Genomic DNA, 19101 nt, shown 5'->3' with positions numbered 1-19101 from the left:
ATACAGAAAAGCGAATCGACATAATTGACTTGTACATTAATTAAGGTCAATTTTCAATTGGCAAATCTTCCAATTGCATTATATAGTGGGCCAGTGCTCTTCGCAGTGTGTGATGCAGCACAGCGCATAACCTCATGATAACTCTTCTCCGCTAAGGCTAATGGATATGAAATTCAGTGTGGAGATGAACGGCGGTCAAAATCTTAGGTACTAGATGCAACGTTTTGCACATTTGGTTAGATATCTTGCTAATTTGATTGGACATCATCCAGATTTGATTTGACGGGACAACAAAGTTGGTTTGACAAGTTGCAATTTTGGTTTGAGGTATGACAATTTTGATATGAAATTTTCAATTTGATTTCACAGGTTACACACTTAATCTGACTACGAATTTGATTTGACAGAATACAAATTTGATGTGACAAGTGACAATTTTGAAGTGTAAATGGTTTAGTATTTTACAATGTCTAAGGACAAATCTGTGATTAATATTATGAGTAGAGATATGTGACGTCAATTATGAGCATGCATAGATAGTGAGTCATTTGGGAAACATTTGCCAGTGTTAAGGCCATTTCACCCTACAGTCCAAAGTGCATTGAATGTGTATTGAGTGCCCGTTAGATGCGCATTGGCATTTCTACACCTAAAGTGCATTGGCTGTCAAGCCACATTCAATTCGGATTCACTTAAACTACATGCTGAGGTGGTTTGAAGTGGATTCAATGCGCATTGGTGGGGTGGCTGCAGCAGTAGATCTACGTTCCCCCTCTATCTTATGCTTGTGGCGGCAGATTGACATACTGTAACCAAAGCTTTATAGAGAACTATTTACACAAAGCGATTGGCAGACATGATGAACACGCTTCTAATGCGCGGTACATGGAAGGCATGTTTATGGCTCAGTGTACATGTAGAACTCTTCCCTGTTTCTTTTTGTATTTGTCTCGACAATTCTAACACTTTCTGTAGATAATCTTCAAATTGTCTGTTTGTCTTTGTGTTGTGTGTCTGTCTGTGTTATGTGGTGGTGGTCGTGTGCTGGTGCCGGCCGTGGTGGTGGTGGTGGTGGTGGTGGTGGTGGTGGTGGTGGTGGTGGTGGCGGCGGCGGCGGTGGTGGCGGCGGCGGCGGTGGTGGCGGTGGTGGTGGCGGCGGTGGTGGTGGTGGTGGTGGCGGCGGCGGCGGCGGCGGCGGCGGTGGTGTGTGTGGGTGTGTGTGGGTGTTTGAGAATTTACACATGGTCTTTAGGTTGCTAATGTTTCACTCATGCTAGTCTGACGCTTTGTCAACCAGACTGCCAGACTGTTCGGTATGTGATGACTTTGGTGTTAGGGCAATAGTGGCATCATGAGTGTCTGGCTTAGTTGCAAAAGAATATCCAGTGCATGTCAGGTGACTTCCAAGTTGTCCACAGAGGCCTTAATATTAAATGGATCAAATGGTCTTTTTGTAATGAAATTTGTCTGTTTGTTAATTTTTGCATGTACACATAAATGACATTTAATAATAGCACCTTAGTATCATGCTCTGTGTTAGTGGTTAGTACAGTTGAAATCACATGTTGTCAGTTGTGGAAGTGGAATCTGGTGTAAGCAAGTAGAGTTATCTTACAATTCAAACAATGAGCAAGTGATTTAGAATAGAAAGGTTATTGAAATCACAGATCATGGGTAGACTCATTCAAATATGTTAGGACTTATTCTTACATACAAGCAATGGTGTAATGATTGGGTCTGCTTTTTAACAGTACTCACTGGTATGTTGTCTTGTGCAGGTCGCCTTACAATTTCCTAATGATCTGTTGGCAGATTCATCTGCCCTGGCTCATGTTATTGAGCAAGAAACAAGAGCAAAGATGTTTGTTTTAGCAGACACATCATATGGCAGGTTAGGCCACTCCAAGAAATATTTCTGTTTCCAGTCGCCAAGCTAAAATAAGGGTGTATTTGATTGGGAATTTTCCAGGAATGGAAAAATTAGAAAGGCATGTTAGGGTGCTTTATTGGGGTACTTTCTTTTTCTGGAAAGCTTGGAGAGGATTTCCATTCTTTCCATCCTCGAGGCTGGAAGGGATGGGAGAAAGCTGGAAAACAACATCACAAGATTTTAAAGTCCCGGAAGAAAGCAGCAAAATTCTAATGAAATGCAAGTCTGTGCAAACTGCAGTCCATAGGAGCCAATAGAACCTCTACCAGGAGGCGAAGTACAGCAGTTGACAATTCCAAAACTGTGTCATTAGGGATGTATTTGGGGAATACAGCAGCGCTATTGCAACTGAAGGAACAGCTGCTATCGTTATTTTGCATGTGAGCAATGTGTCTGACTTTTCCTGTTTCAAAGAAGTTGTATTTACATTGGCTTTCTGGTCTTTCTTATCTTTTTTCCAGAAAGTTTCTGTTGAGTACGCGTTAATTAAGAGTTAGGTGGTTGGCAAACAATTTTGCGGCTATTAGAGGGGATCTCTAATTAGTGGACATCTCTAATCTGAACAAGGTTCAAAGTGGGTAGGTGTGGCAGAGGTCTGTTTGAATTGAGAATGTCTGACAAAGTTTGTGCCTACACTGCAGCCTAGCCCACAGATAGCATCACCTCTATGGCACAAACCACTGAGCTGGGTGTCAGTATCCACATGCTACATAAGTTGTTTGTGCTGACTGTTGATTGTTTTCCAGAGCAACATGCACTATGCTGTAGCAGATGGCTAGTCGTATTATCTAGCCTTTGCTCGTTGGTATGGATAGAGCCTGTCACAATGCAAGCTACACTATTCAGGAAAGTGATGTTGACAGAGCCATTTCTCGGGGAATATGAATGTTGGTAACCATGTGTCAGACATTTGTTTGAATTGAGAAGGCGGGAGAGTGGTCACTGCCAATGATCAGATTGAAAAACTGTTTGGTAATTGAGGATGCCTCCATTTTGGCCACAAACATTAAGTTTACTTCAAAGTAGTAATGGAAGATGTGTTTACTCTCTTGCTTGCATAGCTATGAACTTTCTGAAAACCATGATAGGATTGTCACGAAGAATTACAAATTTAGGCTATTTTCCTTTTGAGCACTACTTGTAAAAAGCATCTGTTGTTTCAGGTGACCACAACAGTCCATTGATAGTCAGTAGTTGTCAAAGTACAGTAATGACAGTTATCACATACAGGACATAAATATCGTTTCTTGGTTGTGCAATTTCACATCTTCTGTATATAGGTTTTAAGCCACGAAAGCAATTGGTTTTGTGTTAGTAGTTGCACACAGGTCAGTTCTGTTTTTCATTTTCGACCAAACATGAATTACAGTGTTCTGGTAAAAACCCTTCCATGAGCATCTGGCGTATTTGTCTGTGGTTGCCATGTACTATTAGTATCGCTTCATGATTTGACTGAACTCAAGGAGTGGCACATCCTGAACTTGACAGACATGTTCACACATTCACACACATAACTCGCAGACTGGAAGTCAGTCAAGTGTGCCCAAAGTCCTTTGTAGGTTACTTTATCACATGCGTGATTTGTAAGTTCACTTATACGTTTTTGCAGTGTGACTGTGCATGATAAGAAAAACAGCTATAACCACTAAGTCCCCTTTGCTTCATCAAGTTGTTGTTACGACAGACTGTTGTTGTAGGTGTCAAATGCAAACAAATGGTGGACATGCGCACATATGTCATTTGCCCAAAAACACTTTACTGATTTGTTACAAGAAAGGGTCGGTCAGGCGACTGGAAACAGAAGTATTTTGGACTGATCATATATATATACTTTTTTAAATTTGTGTTAAAGATTGATGTATGCACACATGCACGTGTAGGCACTTGAGTGGACAATGCACAAGCCAACAAACAAGCAATATAGATATAAATAAATGAACACATCACAAGCAGATTGTGATACTTCCTGTTGGAATGACTGAGTCACTTGTTGGTTTCGTTGCAGTACATGTATAGATGAAATTGCTGCTCAACATGTTAATGCTGATTGTCTTATCCACTTTGGTCAATTTACACTAGTTCCGTTAGTCCAATTCTTTTTGTTTGAATGTTCTGTGTTGTCATATGTGCATATGTTTTTAGATCTGACCATCTTCCAGTGCTTTGTGTGTTTGGCCGTGAGCTAGTTGATTGTAGTGACTGTGTCTTGAAATTCAGATTGCTTTTTCCGGATTTGCTGAGTCATGTTCTTCTCATAACTAACGTGACATACTATCATGCTCAAGGTAACAAGTACAGTACATGTACCTGTTTGCCCAACTGTTACTAAAACATACATATGTTTGTATGTAGGTTTGTTTATGTACCATTTGGAGTTTGTTTACCTGTCTATTTATCTGTCTCCATGTTGATTTGTTTATATTAATTAAACACCTGTGTTTAGAAGCCATAATATTGTAGTTTTTGTTTATTTCTGACCACTTCAAAAGTTCCTCACAACTGGTTCTAAAACAATGATGTTGTTTGATGAGAGATTGCTGACATACAAATTGGTTCACGTGTAATCAAACTGGCCCATAAGGATGGTCACACATTGGATGAGTCGCACTTGAGAGGGACTACTGTACGTTTGATGTTGCAAGTAATGTGTTGTCCCATATCCAGCAACTTTGTTTGACAATGTAGTAACTTCCAATTTACATAATAAGCAATGCGAAAGTGTGTTTCTTGTTTGGGCAAGTCTGGATATTGTTCTTGTGATTTCACGCTGCTAAACTGCAACAATGGCAAAACTGCAGTGTCTCAACGGCATTATCAAATGTGTACTGTTTGGTTGTCTTCCTCTGATGGACAACTGAGACAAGTTTGAAATACAAATAAAGCTTCAGCTTTAAGCCGGGTTCACAAAAGGTGACAGAGAGCCATCCATTCTGTTCTGTAGCGTCATCTCGGCCCACATCAAAGGACAGCGGCATATTGGAATAGTCGCATTTTTTGTAATTGGTCAGCTACTCAATTTTATTAGAATTCTTACCTCTGTCAGTTTTTCAGTTGATGCAACCACTTACCTGCATAACGAAGGAGCCCGTCCCAGCCCATCATGGTCCAGGAGAACCAATGTCCTGCGCGGATCTGGGACTTCAGACCGGATTCCAGCCCAACTCACCTTTCACGTGGATAACCACGGAGATTTAATGGAATAAAGGGTACGGAAAAGGCCTCCGAAGCGAGCTCATCCGACATGGGGATGGGAGGGTGGGAAACGAAACAAAACACATGCACTCTGCGACGCTTGCTGCGCTGTGGCGGGCAGGATAAGTCACTGGCGATGCACATGCTTCGTTTATTGCAAGACTATCATAAGTCAGCAGTGCATCTTCGGACGAATTCAACTACGTTTGACTGGTTCGTTAAACTCTGTTTGAATTCTTACCTCCGTCAGTTTTCCAGTGAGAATGTTCACTTGATGACTTGACGCGACCACCTGAGCCAGCCTGCATAATGAAGGCGTGGCTGTGGAGAGTGGGCGGAGCCCAGCCCATCATGGTTCAGGAGAATCGACGTCCATGCGGATCCGGGACTTCAGACCGGACTCCAGCCCACAAGGAAGGCGACTACGCCCAACGGCGAGGTCGGACCCACTTCTCCAGGACTTACCTCTCCAGGACTCATTTAGCTACGTACCACCGCTTAGCTGTCAGGGGCGAGTGCCTTGTCACTGTCTAGTGAGCATGTATCTATTGCACGTCCGTACAAAAGCAACCATGCACGCAAGTACACTGTACAACTAGTCACCAGGTAGAAAGCACACATGCTACCATCGTGTCTTCGCCAAACTTGTCATCGCTCCGTCTGTTGCGGGAAGCTACTAACGACCGAATGTATGCCGCTAGAGTCTTGGTGTCAGTTTTACGTAGCACTCGCAAACCTTGTTCCTCCACCTTGCCAGTGTCTGGATCGTGGAGTCCTCCACCCCAGTTCTGCAGGTGTGGTTGCGGCTTCAATCCTAAAGCTGTGCTTCGAGTAAGCGGACACAAACTCACCAGCTTCTAGTGCCGCCGGAACTTCTTTGACAAGTTGTTGCATAGACAGAGGCATTCCATCAGAGCACAGAAACAACAGGCCTGCCTCTCGACCTCGCCGGGTCAAGGTAAACCAGCATTGCCATAATAGGACATAAAGTGGTACCTGTCCTCCCAAGATGGATATCCACACCCTGCTAGAACTGGTCCGTTTTTGATTGCATGAGCCTAACTCGCATGAGGGACGGGTTTGAGAGGGAGTCTACTGCAACATCGCTAACTGTCAGATGAACCGACAATTCAACAGCCGGTACGAACTGTACAGTACTATAACTTTGTCCGCGTGCAGAAAACCAAAGAAAGCCAAACAGCATGCAGCCCAAAGCATCACCACGTTCTGCTCGTCCACTCTTGGGGCCCAGTGGTCTTTCAGTCTGAGCAGTACACATCTGGAGTGATTGGTAATCGCTGCCGCCATTTGGGACTTGCCGTCAACCGGGTAAGACCAGTACCAACAGTGGCAGAGAGACTGCAAGAGGGTTCCTTATAGGGTGCCGAATGCGAACATGGCGCACTGCTGACAGAGCATTTTTGCGGGTAGAATGTGCTATACCCTCGTCCGCTAGGAACGCCACTAACAAGCATAGAGTCCGTTCAGATGTCAGGATTCAGATTGGTGCGATACCAGTTTGCTCGCAGGACTGTTGATATCGTGAGTACCGACTGGTATCTTTATGGGTTCACGGCAAGTGGTCGCATCTATTTTTGACATACTGAAAACACGTGGACCCGATTTTGGCCTTCATCTCAATGCCACTAAATGTGAAGTCTTTTGGCCAAGTGGAAATCAAGAGTTTACAGAATTCCATCCTGAAATTCAGCGTGTGGTATCTTCAAAGGTGGTGTGAATTTTTGGGCTCACCTGTCTTTGGGTCAAAATGCTTTTTGACAGCTGTTTTTCCAAAAGAATCCAAAGACACAGGAATGCCAAGAACATCTTTGTGATCTAGTTAATCCCCAAATGGGGTTACATCTGCTACAATCATGTTTGTCTGTATGTAAAATTAACCATCTCCTAAGGACAGTGTCATCAGACAAGACTATTCAATATCTTTTAGAGTTTGATGCTTCTTTACGCAAGTGTGTAGAGTCTATTGCTAATTCATCCATTACAGACAGTTTTTGGAGTCAAACGATGCTTTCAATCCATTTAGGTGGGCTTGGATTGTGAGAAGCTTGTAGATCTTCTTCTGCGGCATTTTGGGAAGCTGTAATGCAACTCGGGCTCTCTCACAACGTCTGATGAATACAGATCTGAACATTTCTTTCAACGGTTCACAGAGTGCATTTCCGGATATTCCTGGAAAGGTATTTGCACAAGAACTATTATACAAGAAATATTACCTGACCATGAGTTCAAACCAGAAATAGACACCCAACATCATCTACAAATATTATTAGATAACAAGCTTTGGTCAGACCTAAAGCAAGAAGCCAGCATTCGTGATCATGCAAAGATGAATACTATTTCAGCTCAACATGCTGGAGCGTGGTTGCGGGCATTGCCTAATCTTAATCTAGGCCTTGTCATGCCCATCAGGGAGTTTATTATAGCATTGCAAGTCTGGCTTGGTGTTGGCATCTTCCTTTCTTTGCCTAATTCTGATCTTTGCTTTTGTGGGTCCTTGTTAGACGAATTTGGTGATCATCTCCTAGGTGCGATCAGAAGAACAACTTGGTTATCAAACGACACGACGCCCTTTGTGACACACTATTTCACACTCTTCTTGTTGATGACTCTCGATGTCAACGGGAGCAGTGTTGTAACACTACATCTAACAGTAGACTTGGTGGCATTTTTCACCCGGATTTCCAGCGTGGCTTGCCAACTTCGTTTGATGTTTCAGTGAGAAGTTCTCTCCAGCCTTCATATATAATACAGGCAGCGAATCGTGCTGGAGCAGCAGCAGAAGCTGGAGTTTTGGAAAAGGACCGCTGTCATGAAGACATGACGAAGGCTACTGGAAGTTTATTTGAACCACTCGTTGTTGAGACTCTTGGTTTATGGCATCCTTACAGCATGCGCATGTTGAAGACAATAGCAAGGAAGACGGCATTTCATCGCTGTCAAACTGTTAGTAGAACACTAATGTTTCTTTATGAACAGCTTTCTGTCAAGCTTTGGCTTTTTAATGCTAGACTAATTTTAGAACGTTTAGCACTAAATAGTAGAGACACAGTTGTTGGAAATAGTTAATGTTTATGTGTAGGCGTGCATTAGGCATGCCATCAAAAATATAATATATTGTATTAACCATAAAATATACTGTCTTTTGCATAATTATAAATCCACCCTACCTGTTGTACATTTCATTGTGTTTTTGACAGCATAGTCAGTCACAGAGAAGCTTCTAAGTTATATTTTCATTACAAAATTATTTGCTGTTTATCTGAGTCTAAATTCAAACCCCTTCACACCTTGACTAGAGAATGTAAAGTTGCCAAGTCGGGGGAAAACATCATTATCTTTCTAAGTCTTGTCTGCGCATGTGCTGTAAAGTGAATATTTTATCATAGTAAACAAATTTGTGGTGTTTAGTGTAATTGGTTTATAAGCAAGAACTCGTTAATATTTACACACTAATATCTAGCATTTCGTCCAACCGCCGTTAGCTCTGCGTATCACTTCTACGCGATGCGGAAGACTGTCAACTAAAGTCTGTACAAGATCAACAGGAATTGATGTCCATGCTGTCTGCACTGCCGTCCAGAGATCGGCTGCTGTTCAAGGGTGCAGACGATTTACCCTCACTTTCAGCCAGAGCCACAGATGTTCTATTGGATTGGCGTCTGGAGAGCGAGATGGCCACTCAAGAACAGTGACGTCATTAGCACGAGGTCGTCGAGCATTGAGAACTTTCTCTGACAGTCATCTACTAATGAGGGAATGTGACACAGGCTGGCCAGTCACGACAGTCAAGTCTGCTTGAAGCTCTCGCAGAGTGACTTGGCGATCTTGAAGAACAGCAAATTCGATATGTTGGTCAGTTCGAGTTGTTGTTTTTCTACCTTGGCCTGGTCTTCTTTTGTAGTCGCTGCTGCCATTTTGAAGCCGTCTGATGACATTTTGAATCACTCCACGAGAGACTCCTACAGCTCCTGCCACTTCAAGTTCTGACAACTCGTTCTCAAGATGGACTTCGATTTCTTGTAGAGTCTTGGGGCTGCACTGCTTTCCTTGAGGCATGGTTACACACGAACAACGCAAAGAATCGAAGCAAGGACTGAAATTGGAACAAAAGGATAACTGAACTGTAGGGTTGCCGACGTTCGCCACTGTGTAAGCTCAAACAGCGTATAAAAACAGGACAATTTGGTGCCATTGTCTCAACTTGCAATATTCTGAACCATCACAGAATATAACCGGAAGTAACGAATTTAGGAATTTCTACATTATGCAGTAAGAAATAACATTGAAGCCAACAGTTTTGCATCTTGTAATCATTAGTGCATTGATTTAGTGCTTTTGTTTGGTTTTTAAACAATTTACAGATCATAAGAACGAGTTTGTTACGTCATAAACAATTTGCTCATTTGCTGCCAAACAAAGACAAAACGGCAATTTCTAGCAACTTGATGATGAATTTAATGTTAAGTTCTCTCAGAAGTAGAAAGCTTATCAAGGAAACTGTTTAGATTGGGCATTTGTGGTCTATTGCCAGACAAATGCACTTCGATTTCTTTAGTGAAAGGGGAACAAAATTATTTAGTTGTAGCTCTAACTCTAAGAACTCAAGTATTGCTATATGTTGGTAGTTCAAAGTAATCATAAAAGGAACTCCTGGTATCATTTTACACCATTCACACATTTTTTCCGTCACGTGAGTAGGGTGGATTTATAATTTTGCAAGAGTCTGTATATATATATATATATATATATATATATATATATATATAGCTATTTTTACTATATCACTAATTTCTATCAATTGTTATGTGCTATCTAGAAAGCATAGCCAGTCAGCTTATCGCAGACTACCCCAATCTTGTATTATCAGTTATTGATGAAGCAGTTCTTGATACTGGTAAAAGTACTGCTGTGCTTGATGACAGCAAGAACAATATTGTGACTCAGCAGGCTGTAGAATTACAATCTGACGAAACCCATGACAAAGTGGGAAACAGCTCTGCTCAGGGCTACTGGTGTCAGAACTTGTTTGGTCGAAAGTTTCAACTTGCAGAAGGGCGGTTGCTGTCAGACTACTGTATATTTTTTATTGGTCATGAGGGAGCTGTGTTGAATAATTTCATGATGTGTCTCAACAAGTGCCAGGTGAGATGTTTGTGTTGAATGGATGGTGGTGCATGGTGCTTGCTGTAACTTCAGTGCAATGAGACATGATACTTGTTCTTGATTTGTTTGTGTCATGAACAACTAAATGGTTTGTGTACCTTTGTATTTGTTTACCGCGTCTGGTAATTAAGTCAGGGGCAGCAGGGTGACTCGCAAGTTTGGGGGCATGAAAAAAGGACATCGGAGTACATGAACTAGGGTGAGCTTTCAGTAGGCATTTCCTATCAGGAAGAGCTTTCTGATGTTGATCTTTATTAACTCAAACACTCCTCTTAGGCAACAGAAAGCACTTATACACGTTTATAGGTCTGAACGCTGTCATACTGGAGTACAAAAATTTGAATGTTTTTCTTCTAATATTTCTTCACAGTTGTTTATCGTCAAGTTGGGGGAATTTCCCCTCTCCCCTTAGCTTTGCCGCCGCCGCTGTAAGAAGTCTAGTAACTAGTAAGTAGTCTGTCATTTTGTTTATGTGTTTATTCTCTCTTTGTAGCTCAGTCTGTGTACCTTTATTTCTTTTACTCTGCTTGTCTTTAACTGTACTTGTGTCTCTGTGTGTCAATCTTTCTGTCTTTTATGAGTCTGTTTGTGTGTCTCTGTCTGTCTGTTTTTCTGATTTGAATATGTTGTGTATCCTCGCTCTTTTCTTAGTTCTACTCATACAATCCAGTGTCTTTCATTGGACAGCAAGAGTCTCCAAATATCAATCGATCACTAATGCAAAGGTAAATACTCTACAATGCATCTGCTGTTTGTTAGTTTCAGTTACACCATTATTTTCAGGTATTATTTTATACAGAAAGTAAAAGATGCCAAAGTAATAGGAATCATTGTAGGAACATTAGCATTAGGTAAGACACACATAGGCCACTACTGACACTAGTAATTATAAATAGAAAGCTTGTTTCCTGCTCACTGCCTGCGTCCTTTCAACAATGCCGCATAAACATTACTATTATTAAGTTATGCACATGCGCCTGCTGACTGAAGCCACATGCTTTGTACATCGTCCGTGTTTGTTATTGGGATGCTGATATAAGTGTGCCAGTAGTAACTAACCTTGGGTGCAGCCTCATGTCCATTGGACAATTATTGAGGTGAATGAACAAAAGTACAGTTTCGTGCAGCTCTTCAAGAGAATTCAAGCGGGTTGCTCAATGCTTTGACTGTGTGACGGTGTCTGACGATTTGAAGTGTGCAGTGCTGACTTTCCTTCATTGGAAGTCAAAGAATGCGCTTATGGTGTCGAGCAACCAGTCAGTGTTGAATGTTTGTGCAGAGTATGGGTCTCTAGGCAGTTATGTTAGGGGTGCGGTTGATTTGCCTCTTCCAGAAGAGGCTCCATGTGCACGTCCCTCTTCCAACTTCTGCAGCTCTGCTGCTATGGACGGAAGAGCCAACTCTACCAACTCTGCTGCTGGTTGGAAGAGCACTCCCCTCTTCCAACCTCTTCTGGAAGAAGTTGGAAGAGGAGTGTGTTCTTCCAGACTCTTCTTCCGGAAGAGACTGAGAGCCCAATCGAACGCGCCCTAGACTTTCTGCTGAATTTAATAGACCGCACTCCCAGCCAACCGACATCGCTACTTAGCTACGCATTTGACAATACATGAAGTTGACCAAAAGTAATTTGACTCTGTAACTAAACTGGCATGCCCGTGTGTACAGAGCAGAGAAGTCTAGGTACACCGAGGTAAAGAGGGTTGGCAAGAATGCAGAAACAGTCTATATGCATGAGTCAATATGGAAGAGACTGAGTACGTGTTTGAAGTGGGGATGCATAATAGACAGATGCAGAGGGGTCAGACACTGGAGGTCAACATTTGATGATGATGATCAATGATTGATAATAAGGATGACGATGATGACGACGACGACGATCATAAGACCATGACGATGATCATGATCATGATCATGATGATGATTAGGGATATGTTTAGTGTGAACTGAGAATTAATATTATTATGGAAATGAGAAATGGATTAATAAAAAAACATTTCATTAACCCTAGGATTTTACAGGAAATATTTTGGCGATTATTGAGAGGTTGAGTCGTGTCATAAAGAACGCAGGAAAGAAGGTATATGGTCTTGCAGTTGCATGCTGTATATTGACGTTGTATTAGGTTAGTGTTTGTTGCAGTCTTATCTATTTGTGGTTGGAAAATTAAATCCTGCCAAGTTGGCTAATTTCATGGAGATCGATGTGTTTGTACTTGTTGCTGCTCCAGAAAGCAGCTTACTTGATTTACAGGTGAGTATGTACCACTGATAAATTTTTGGAAATCTTGTGGTTGTCGGTGTTCTTCATTTACTCTCTTATGAAGACAATGTGTAAGTTCTAATTTGTGCTTATTAATTAAACACCATGCGCTTTGGGGGTAAGAGTAGTCTGGGTGGGTGTGTCTGTCTGTCATTCTGTTTTAGCATGCTGTTTGACTCACCTGGCCGCTAAGACTCTCGTTTTGCGACGACCTAGATAGGCTTTGAATAATATGAGGTATTCTAAATTGACTCTTATTTTGCAAAGAAAGCTTGATTTTGAGAGAAAGGTCTGATGACCAATGAATCTGTCTAAATCACTGCATGTGTGGGTTTGTTGAATGTGTTGAGAGAGTCCCTAACCTGCAAGATTTTGTCGACAAATGACCTTGACATGTTGACACTGACAGGGCCGTTCCATCATTTTGGGAGTGGTCCGGTAAAATTTGAAAGCAGGCACACACACAAATGCGCATGCGCAAAAGATAAGTAAGAATCTTCTCGTGTGTGCTTTTCTTTTAAATGTCAGTCGTATATATGTATATATAGCACTCCTCAGATTACTTCATCAGTCTGTGGTGTTCTTCGCGTCTTATTCATTTTACGTGTGTCGTTGCATCTTCCTTCTTCTTGTCACTTCTCTGGTGGACAGTGTGGTCAAGCCATTTAATTTTTTCTTCTTCAGAACTGTAGTTTACTTGTTTGACATATACATATGTATGTATGTGCATGCATCTAGATATATAATGGTGAGCTGTCTGTCTTGTTTGTCTATCTGTCTGTATGTATGTATGTATGTATGTGTGTGAGTACGCGTGTATCTCCGCCGCCCTTCGTCCTATCTCCGCTGCCCTTCGTCCTATCTCCGCCAAATTTGGCCCGTGCACGACGAAACGACAGGTGTCGAAAGTGAAGCTGTCGTCATCTTCCGTACTTCTCTCACGACGTGATTTCCAGCTGATGGAACCGCCTCGAACCCACCTCCGCTCACACACAAATATCTCCGTAATGGCGTATCGGATCTGCACCAAATATAAACTGCCCTTTCCCGACATTGGAAGGTATGTGCGGAGCGTGTCGTTTATTGCGGGCGACGTCGGGAAAGGGAAGATATTATTGCTTATATCCGGGTCTTGAAAAATTCCCACAGTCGTTTGCCTGTCTACTCTCGTTGAAGAGCTGCCACGTTTGATACACCTGTTCCCTGCAATGCCAGCAACGTCTTCGAAGTGACGAAATTCAGCGGGACCTTTGATAAACTAATTAACTTATGAAAATTCTGTCAGGTGCTGCTAATTATGCAAATAAGGTATACTTCATGAATGCATACAATGATAAATTGATAATTAATTAACTAACAACTAATAAAATAATAGAAATTTACTAACCATTAGTAATATTAATATCTAATCTGCCCGTGCGGAGAACAGGATGGTGAGCTAGTGCAGCGTTCTAGCCAGGATTTCTTGCCAACCGTCGATATGACGTCATTAAATATAATGATGTCAATTAATGACATCATCAAATGTTTGATGTTGACATATTTGGTAATGACATCATAAACTTACTTTATCTGTTCCCTACTTGTATATTAGAGTCAGATGCATGTATACTAGTAGTAGTAGATATCCTACGTTCCATAAATGAGACAGAATGCGATAAACATAAACTACAATTCTAATAAGAAGTGCGGTTACCTAACTGTAACAAAATGTCAGAAGACTCTACGTAAAGTCTTAAAGTTACTGCATGATTGGTAGACTATTCAATATAACTGCCACTCAGATCTTGTTGAAAAGCTCATTGAACATTACTTGTTAAACATAACACAGACAGACAAACAGATAATACAGCAGATTATTACAATGACAAGTTGACTTAATAAAACTGGAATATTATGAGCTGACCTAAAAGAGTAAGGGTGTGGCAAAACATGAGATTGAAGATAAACAGCAATTAGTAGAACACCTGCTGCAACCACAGTCTCATTAGCTAAGTACTTATTTGTGTAAAAGGTCAACAGGAATTCACCTCAACTAAACACCAACAAGGAGACCATGCACTTTCTAAAATTAGCAGATGACATGAGAATATGTATTGTTCTGTGGCAACTTTGTGACCATCGAGACCACTAACGTCTTTAGCTAGATCGTGATCCCACACTATAAGCATGCTAAGGCTTTCCGATTTGGTTCCCAACCGTCAACAATTGCTGTTTTCCCCTCCCTAAACATCCATTCCTTAATCCCAACCGTCAAAATGACGGTACTGACGGTACTGACGAGAACACTGTAGTGTGTGTGTGTGTGTGTGTGTGTGTGTGTGTGTGTGTGTGTGTGTGTGTGTGTGTGTGTGTGTATGCATCTGTATGTATGTATGTATGAATAATATATATATATATATAAATATATATATATAAATCGGACATGCTAAGGATGAAAAATTGCAACCATGGTCCATCTTGCTTAGTTTTTGTGATTTTAGACTTCAAAATTATTCAAGTCATATCCTGGTGGTACATGTACTGCAATCATGAGATGATACTGCTTTTCCTGACTATTCTGCTCAAACCCAACTTTTGTAGACTTGTTAGGTTACTACATTAGAATTAACATAAGAAAAGGGAACCTTCCTTGCAAAAATCTCGAGTCAGAAACCAGAATGAACAAGTATGCGAGCTGTATGCATTCTGATCTGCTGGGCTGCAGGCACTTGATATGAGGCTGTCTACAGAGTGATTAAATAAAAACTTATTTAATCAGTTATACCCTATTTCGGAAGTTCTTGGGAATGGTCCATTGTTGAAAGTACAAATAGTGAAAGTGGTCTGGTTGAAACCGACCGGTGGCTACGTTCCTGCATCAAGACTTACTACTTTAATTAGTGATGGTCTCTTTATGTTATATATGTGTGTTTTGCTGTGGTCAGAATTGGTTGAAAACAGTAGCATTGGCATATTCGGGTAAATTAAATGGAATCTCTGTGAAAGCACTTATTGGACATGACAGGACTGGAAAACTTGATCCACTCCAATAAGCTTAGTTCAGATAAAGCTTGATTTGCAGACTTGGAAGACAATTTTGGGTGCAGATCTATTTACTCAGACAGCTTTCCACTGTAATGGAACATTGCCAATACTGGTTGCCTTTGCAATGTTCAAAACAGTTTTAACCTGCAGTCAATTTTCTTATCAATTAACTGCTTATTGATGTCATCTCCAACTTCAGTCTTGTACACAGACATGTTTGGCCTGAAAAAATATCTATATATTGTATAGAATAGCCACAACCTGACAGTCAAACCAACTGCTAAATGCCACACTACTGTTTTACAGCCCTCTTTCTTCTTTGCTCTGCAATTTTCCCCTGGCCTACACAAGCACTACAATTGGATAGTTGAGTTTGCTGTTTTCTGCAACCAAGTCCGCACTACCACAATGAAAACAAATACTTTCAAAGCCAACTGAATAGTAGCAGATTTCTATATGTAACCTACACATGAGGTGTTCTTTCACATACACTCCTGAAGTTATCAAATCTTCATCATCTCACTCATTCAATCTGGCTAATGCTTACCAGCGAAAGAGGAGTTTTGGCCATTCACGTTGTTATACCTTGTAAGTTCCTGTTCCCAGCAACTGGTCGCTGGAGGCACTGAGCAGGCCCTCGACTCAACCAAGCAGACCTGATCAAATACCTCGTGAATAGATGTTCTGGAGGGCTAAAGGCAAACCAAGGTGCAACAACTCTGGCACAATGAACAACACATGCAACGACGACCACCATGATCCACCTGGATGTGTATTAATATTAATGATAAATTCTAGGTCGGTAAAATTGGGGTGGGCGGGGATGAGATACTAATGTATTTTTATCAGGCCTTGCAGTGGGACATCACATATTCGAATACTTCATGATTCTGGACTGTTCATTACTCTGACTATTCTAGGTAAAGTGATGATTGTTCAAAATCTTTAATACTCACTAATCTGTCTGTGACTAAGACTGCAGAAATGCTTATTTAAGCTTTACATACACTTTTCTTAAAAGTTGATTTCAAGGTATTTATTGTATGTAGTTCAAATTTGAAACTATGTTCACAGACAGATAGACAAACAAACAAACAAACGTGTCTTTCTATTACAAAGCATAAAATGTTCGAAGTTGTAGTCAGAACAGAGATGAAGTAGTCATGTACACCGCCGTTGTAATTGTTGCATTGCACTTGTGCATAAAGTAATCTTTGCATTCCAAGTTATGTCATTTCAAGGTATTTAATGAGTTCAAATTTGAAACTACACGTATGTTAACATGCAGATAGACAAACAAACAAACGCGTCTTTCTATTACAAAGGCTATCGACAGTTATATGTACAATAAAGCACATTGCTGTAGAGTCAGTAATAAGCAAAGATGTATGTCATCAACGCTAAATTGTGAATTCTCTTACATCATGATCTTCTAAATGTCACTTACATGTGCATGATCACAAAAAAATTGCCTCTTAACATGAGAATTTAATGCCATTAACATGATGCTGAGGCTTGTCAATAATAAGAAGTTGAATTACCTGAGTATCAAATAATAAATAGCTTGATAAGGTTTTAATACCTACACGGAAAAATTTGATTGTGGCCAATGGTTCAGTTTCTGTCACCAACCATTGACATGGCAGTTATACAGCTGGGTTTACTTTTACTTCAATGCCATAAATTGGTAGCAAATACTTGGAAATCTTGTGTATCCTTATTGGTTTGGATTTAGTCCGACTGTAATTATTAAGGGTGCAGATGGACACACATGCACACACACACACACACACACACACACACACACACACACACACACACACACACACACACCACTCCTAGACACACACATGCGCACCCACAAACCCACAGAAACTACGCACTAGCCATACTCTACACATGCATGCATATTGAGGCATAGGCAGGAAGACATCACTATACAAGTTGCAATCAAACCAACTGCTTCATCACTACACAAGTAAAATACAGTAACATGTTTCTGTTTGTGAAGGAATTTTATCAACCAGTTGTCACACCCTATGAACTAGAAATGGCATGCATTCGGTAAGAAAGTAAACTTAGTTTCTACTGTTGCATAATATTTACCTCATTGGTTTAGGTGTCGTCAATGGACAGGCGAGTTTATCACAGATTATAGAGAACTCCTCCCAGGTGTGTACAGTTCATTTGTTGTGATGGCATTCGAATTCCTACAACTAATTTCTAATTTCTTTTGACTGTTGAGTTTTATTCATCAGCTCACTTGTAGACTCTTTTAAGTGATTGGCTGCAGGCAATGGTTTTACCCAAGTTTATTGGACTACATGACTCTGTCAGAACAATGATATGTAAACCCTACAAATTCTTGCCGTTTAGTGCCGTGAATAGTCAGGTGACCCTAACTATAGAACTATAGATAATGCAATCTATAACAGTCATAATCGGTATGATCGAGGTGCATGATATTATACCAGCAACAGTCAGTGGCTACCAATCAAACATATTTCTCCTCCATTTCATTTCCTTATGATGTATCAATTAGATAATGGTACTGATGGCATAGATCACATGTGTAAATGCCATCATGTAAGAGATCATCCCAATAGTTTGCTGTCTGTCTATATGGGCCAGTGTACTACATATACAGGTACAACCGGTATGTTTATCCGACCATAGTGACGTAGCATTACTATTATTACAGCATATGAGACAGTGTTATGTTGCAGAAATCAGTGCATTCTATCATAATTGTGGTTTATACATATTTCTGCCTTTATTTTGGGTAAAATTACTAAATAGTGTTTACTTGCCCTGCTAAAGGCCGATTTAGAACACCCATTTGCTATTATACATGGGCCATTGGATGTAGCACAGACAGACAGAGACTAACACCCACTAAATTTGCCTTATCGCTGTTTGAGAGATGGTAAACTGTATAATGTTTGGGATGGTCTTAATTATATGGACATATAAATATTTTAGTTCTTTACTAGGAGGTGCTAGTCACGTGAGTATCGACTGCCAAGCAGATGAAGACATCAAACCCGAGTATTCATTTATTACAGGCTCATTGAAATCAATGGCAGTCACCAAAAACATTCTTGATGATGAGTCTCAAGCTCTTGTTGAGAGAGATCCAATGGAGGTAGCAACAATGAAATCAACAGGTGGTAAGCAGAATGACTCTTACATAAAACGTTCTAATTAGATTGACCACTATATGCTGTTTGGTATTAGCTCAATTTCTCAATAGCAAAGTATGGAAAGGATTAGAACAGAGACTAGGAGATACACCACTAAGTTCAGCAGTAGAGGGACGGAAAGGCATTGCCATTGCTTATGAAGATGAGCCACAAACATGACTTTCAGCTTGTTTCAATGATTAGATCCTAATTATTCATTAATCTATCCAAATTAATGTTAGCATCACTCTTATGATCTTACTGCAAAAGTTGTGCCCTCCTGTGATAAGCTTACCACTTAAGGAAATCTGCAACAACGCCTCAAAG

At 40.8% G+C, this 19101-nt stretch overlaps 1 protein-coding gene across 2 annotated transcripts; it reads left to right on the top strand.

The window, feature by feature from the left end:
- Positions 1–1469: 1469 nt before the first annotated feature.
- Positions 1470–18968, top strand: LOC134181218 (2-(3-amino-3-carboxypropyl)histidine synthase subunit 2-like). Of its 2 annotated transcripts, none has more exons than XM_062648454.1 (12): positions 1470–1891; positions 3936–4013; positions 4073–4215; positions 9960–10285; positions 10958–11031; positions 11090–11157; positions 12325–12383; positions 12446–12556; positions 17604–17656; positions 17712–17764; positions 18586–18759; positions 18830–18968. In XM_062648454.1, the coding sequence occupies exons 1-12, from the start codon at positions 1860–1862 to the stop codon at positions 18952–18954; spliced, it is 1296 nt and encodes a 431-aa protein (XP_062504438.1). In that variant the 5' UTR covers positions 1470–1859; the 3' UTR covers positions 18955–18968. The 2 variants fall into 2 exon arrangements, with proteins under 2 accessions (XP_062504438.1, XP_062504436.1); XM_062648452.1 differs by having other exon boundaries at positions 1546–1891; positions 18586–18762; positions 18830–18967.
- Positions 18969–19101: the final 133 nt, after the last annotated feature.

Source organism: Corticium candelabrum, chromosome 6 (genome assembly GCF_963422355.1).
Source record: "Corticium candelabrum chromosome 6, ooCorCand1.1, whole genome shotgun sequence".
NCBI classification, from domain to species: Eukaryota; Metazoa; Porifera; class Homoscleromorpha; order Homosclerophorida; family Plakinidae; genus Corticium; species Corticium candelabrum.
This window is presented reverse-complemented; position numbering and strand designations above follow the sequence as displayed.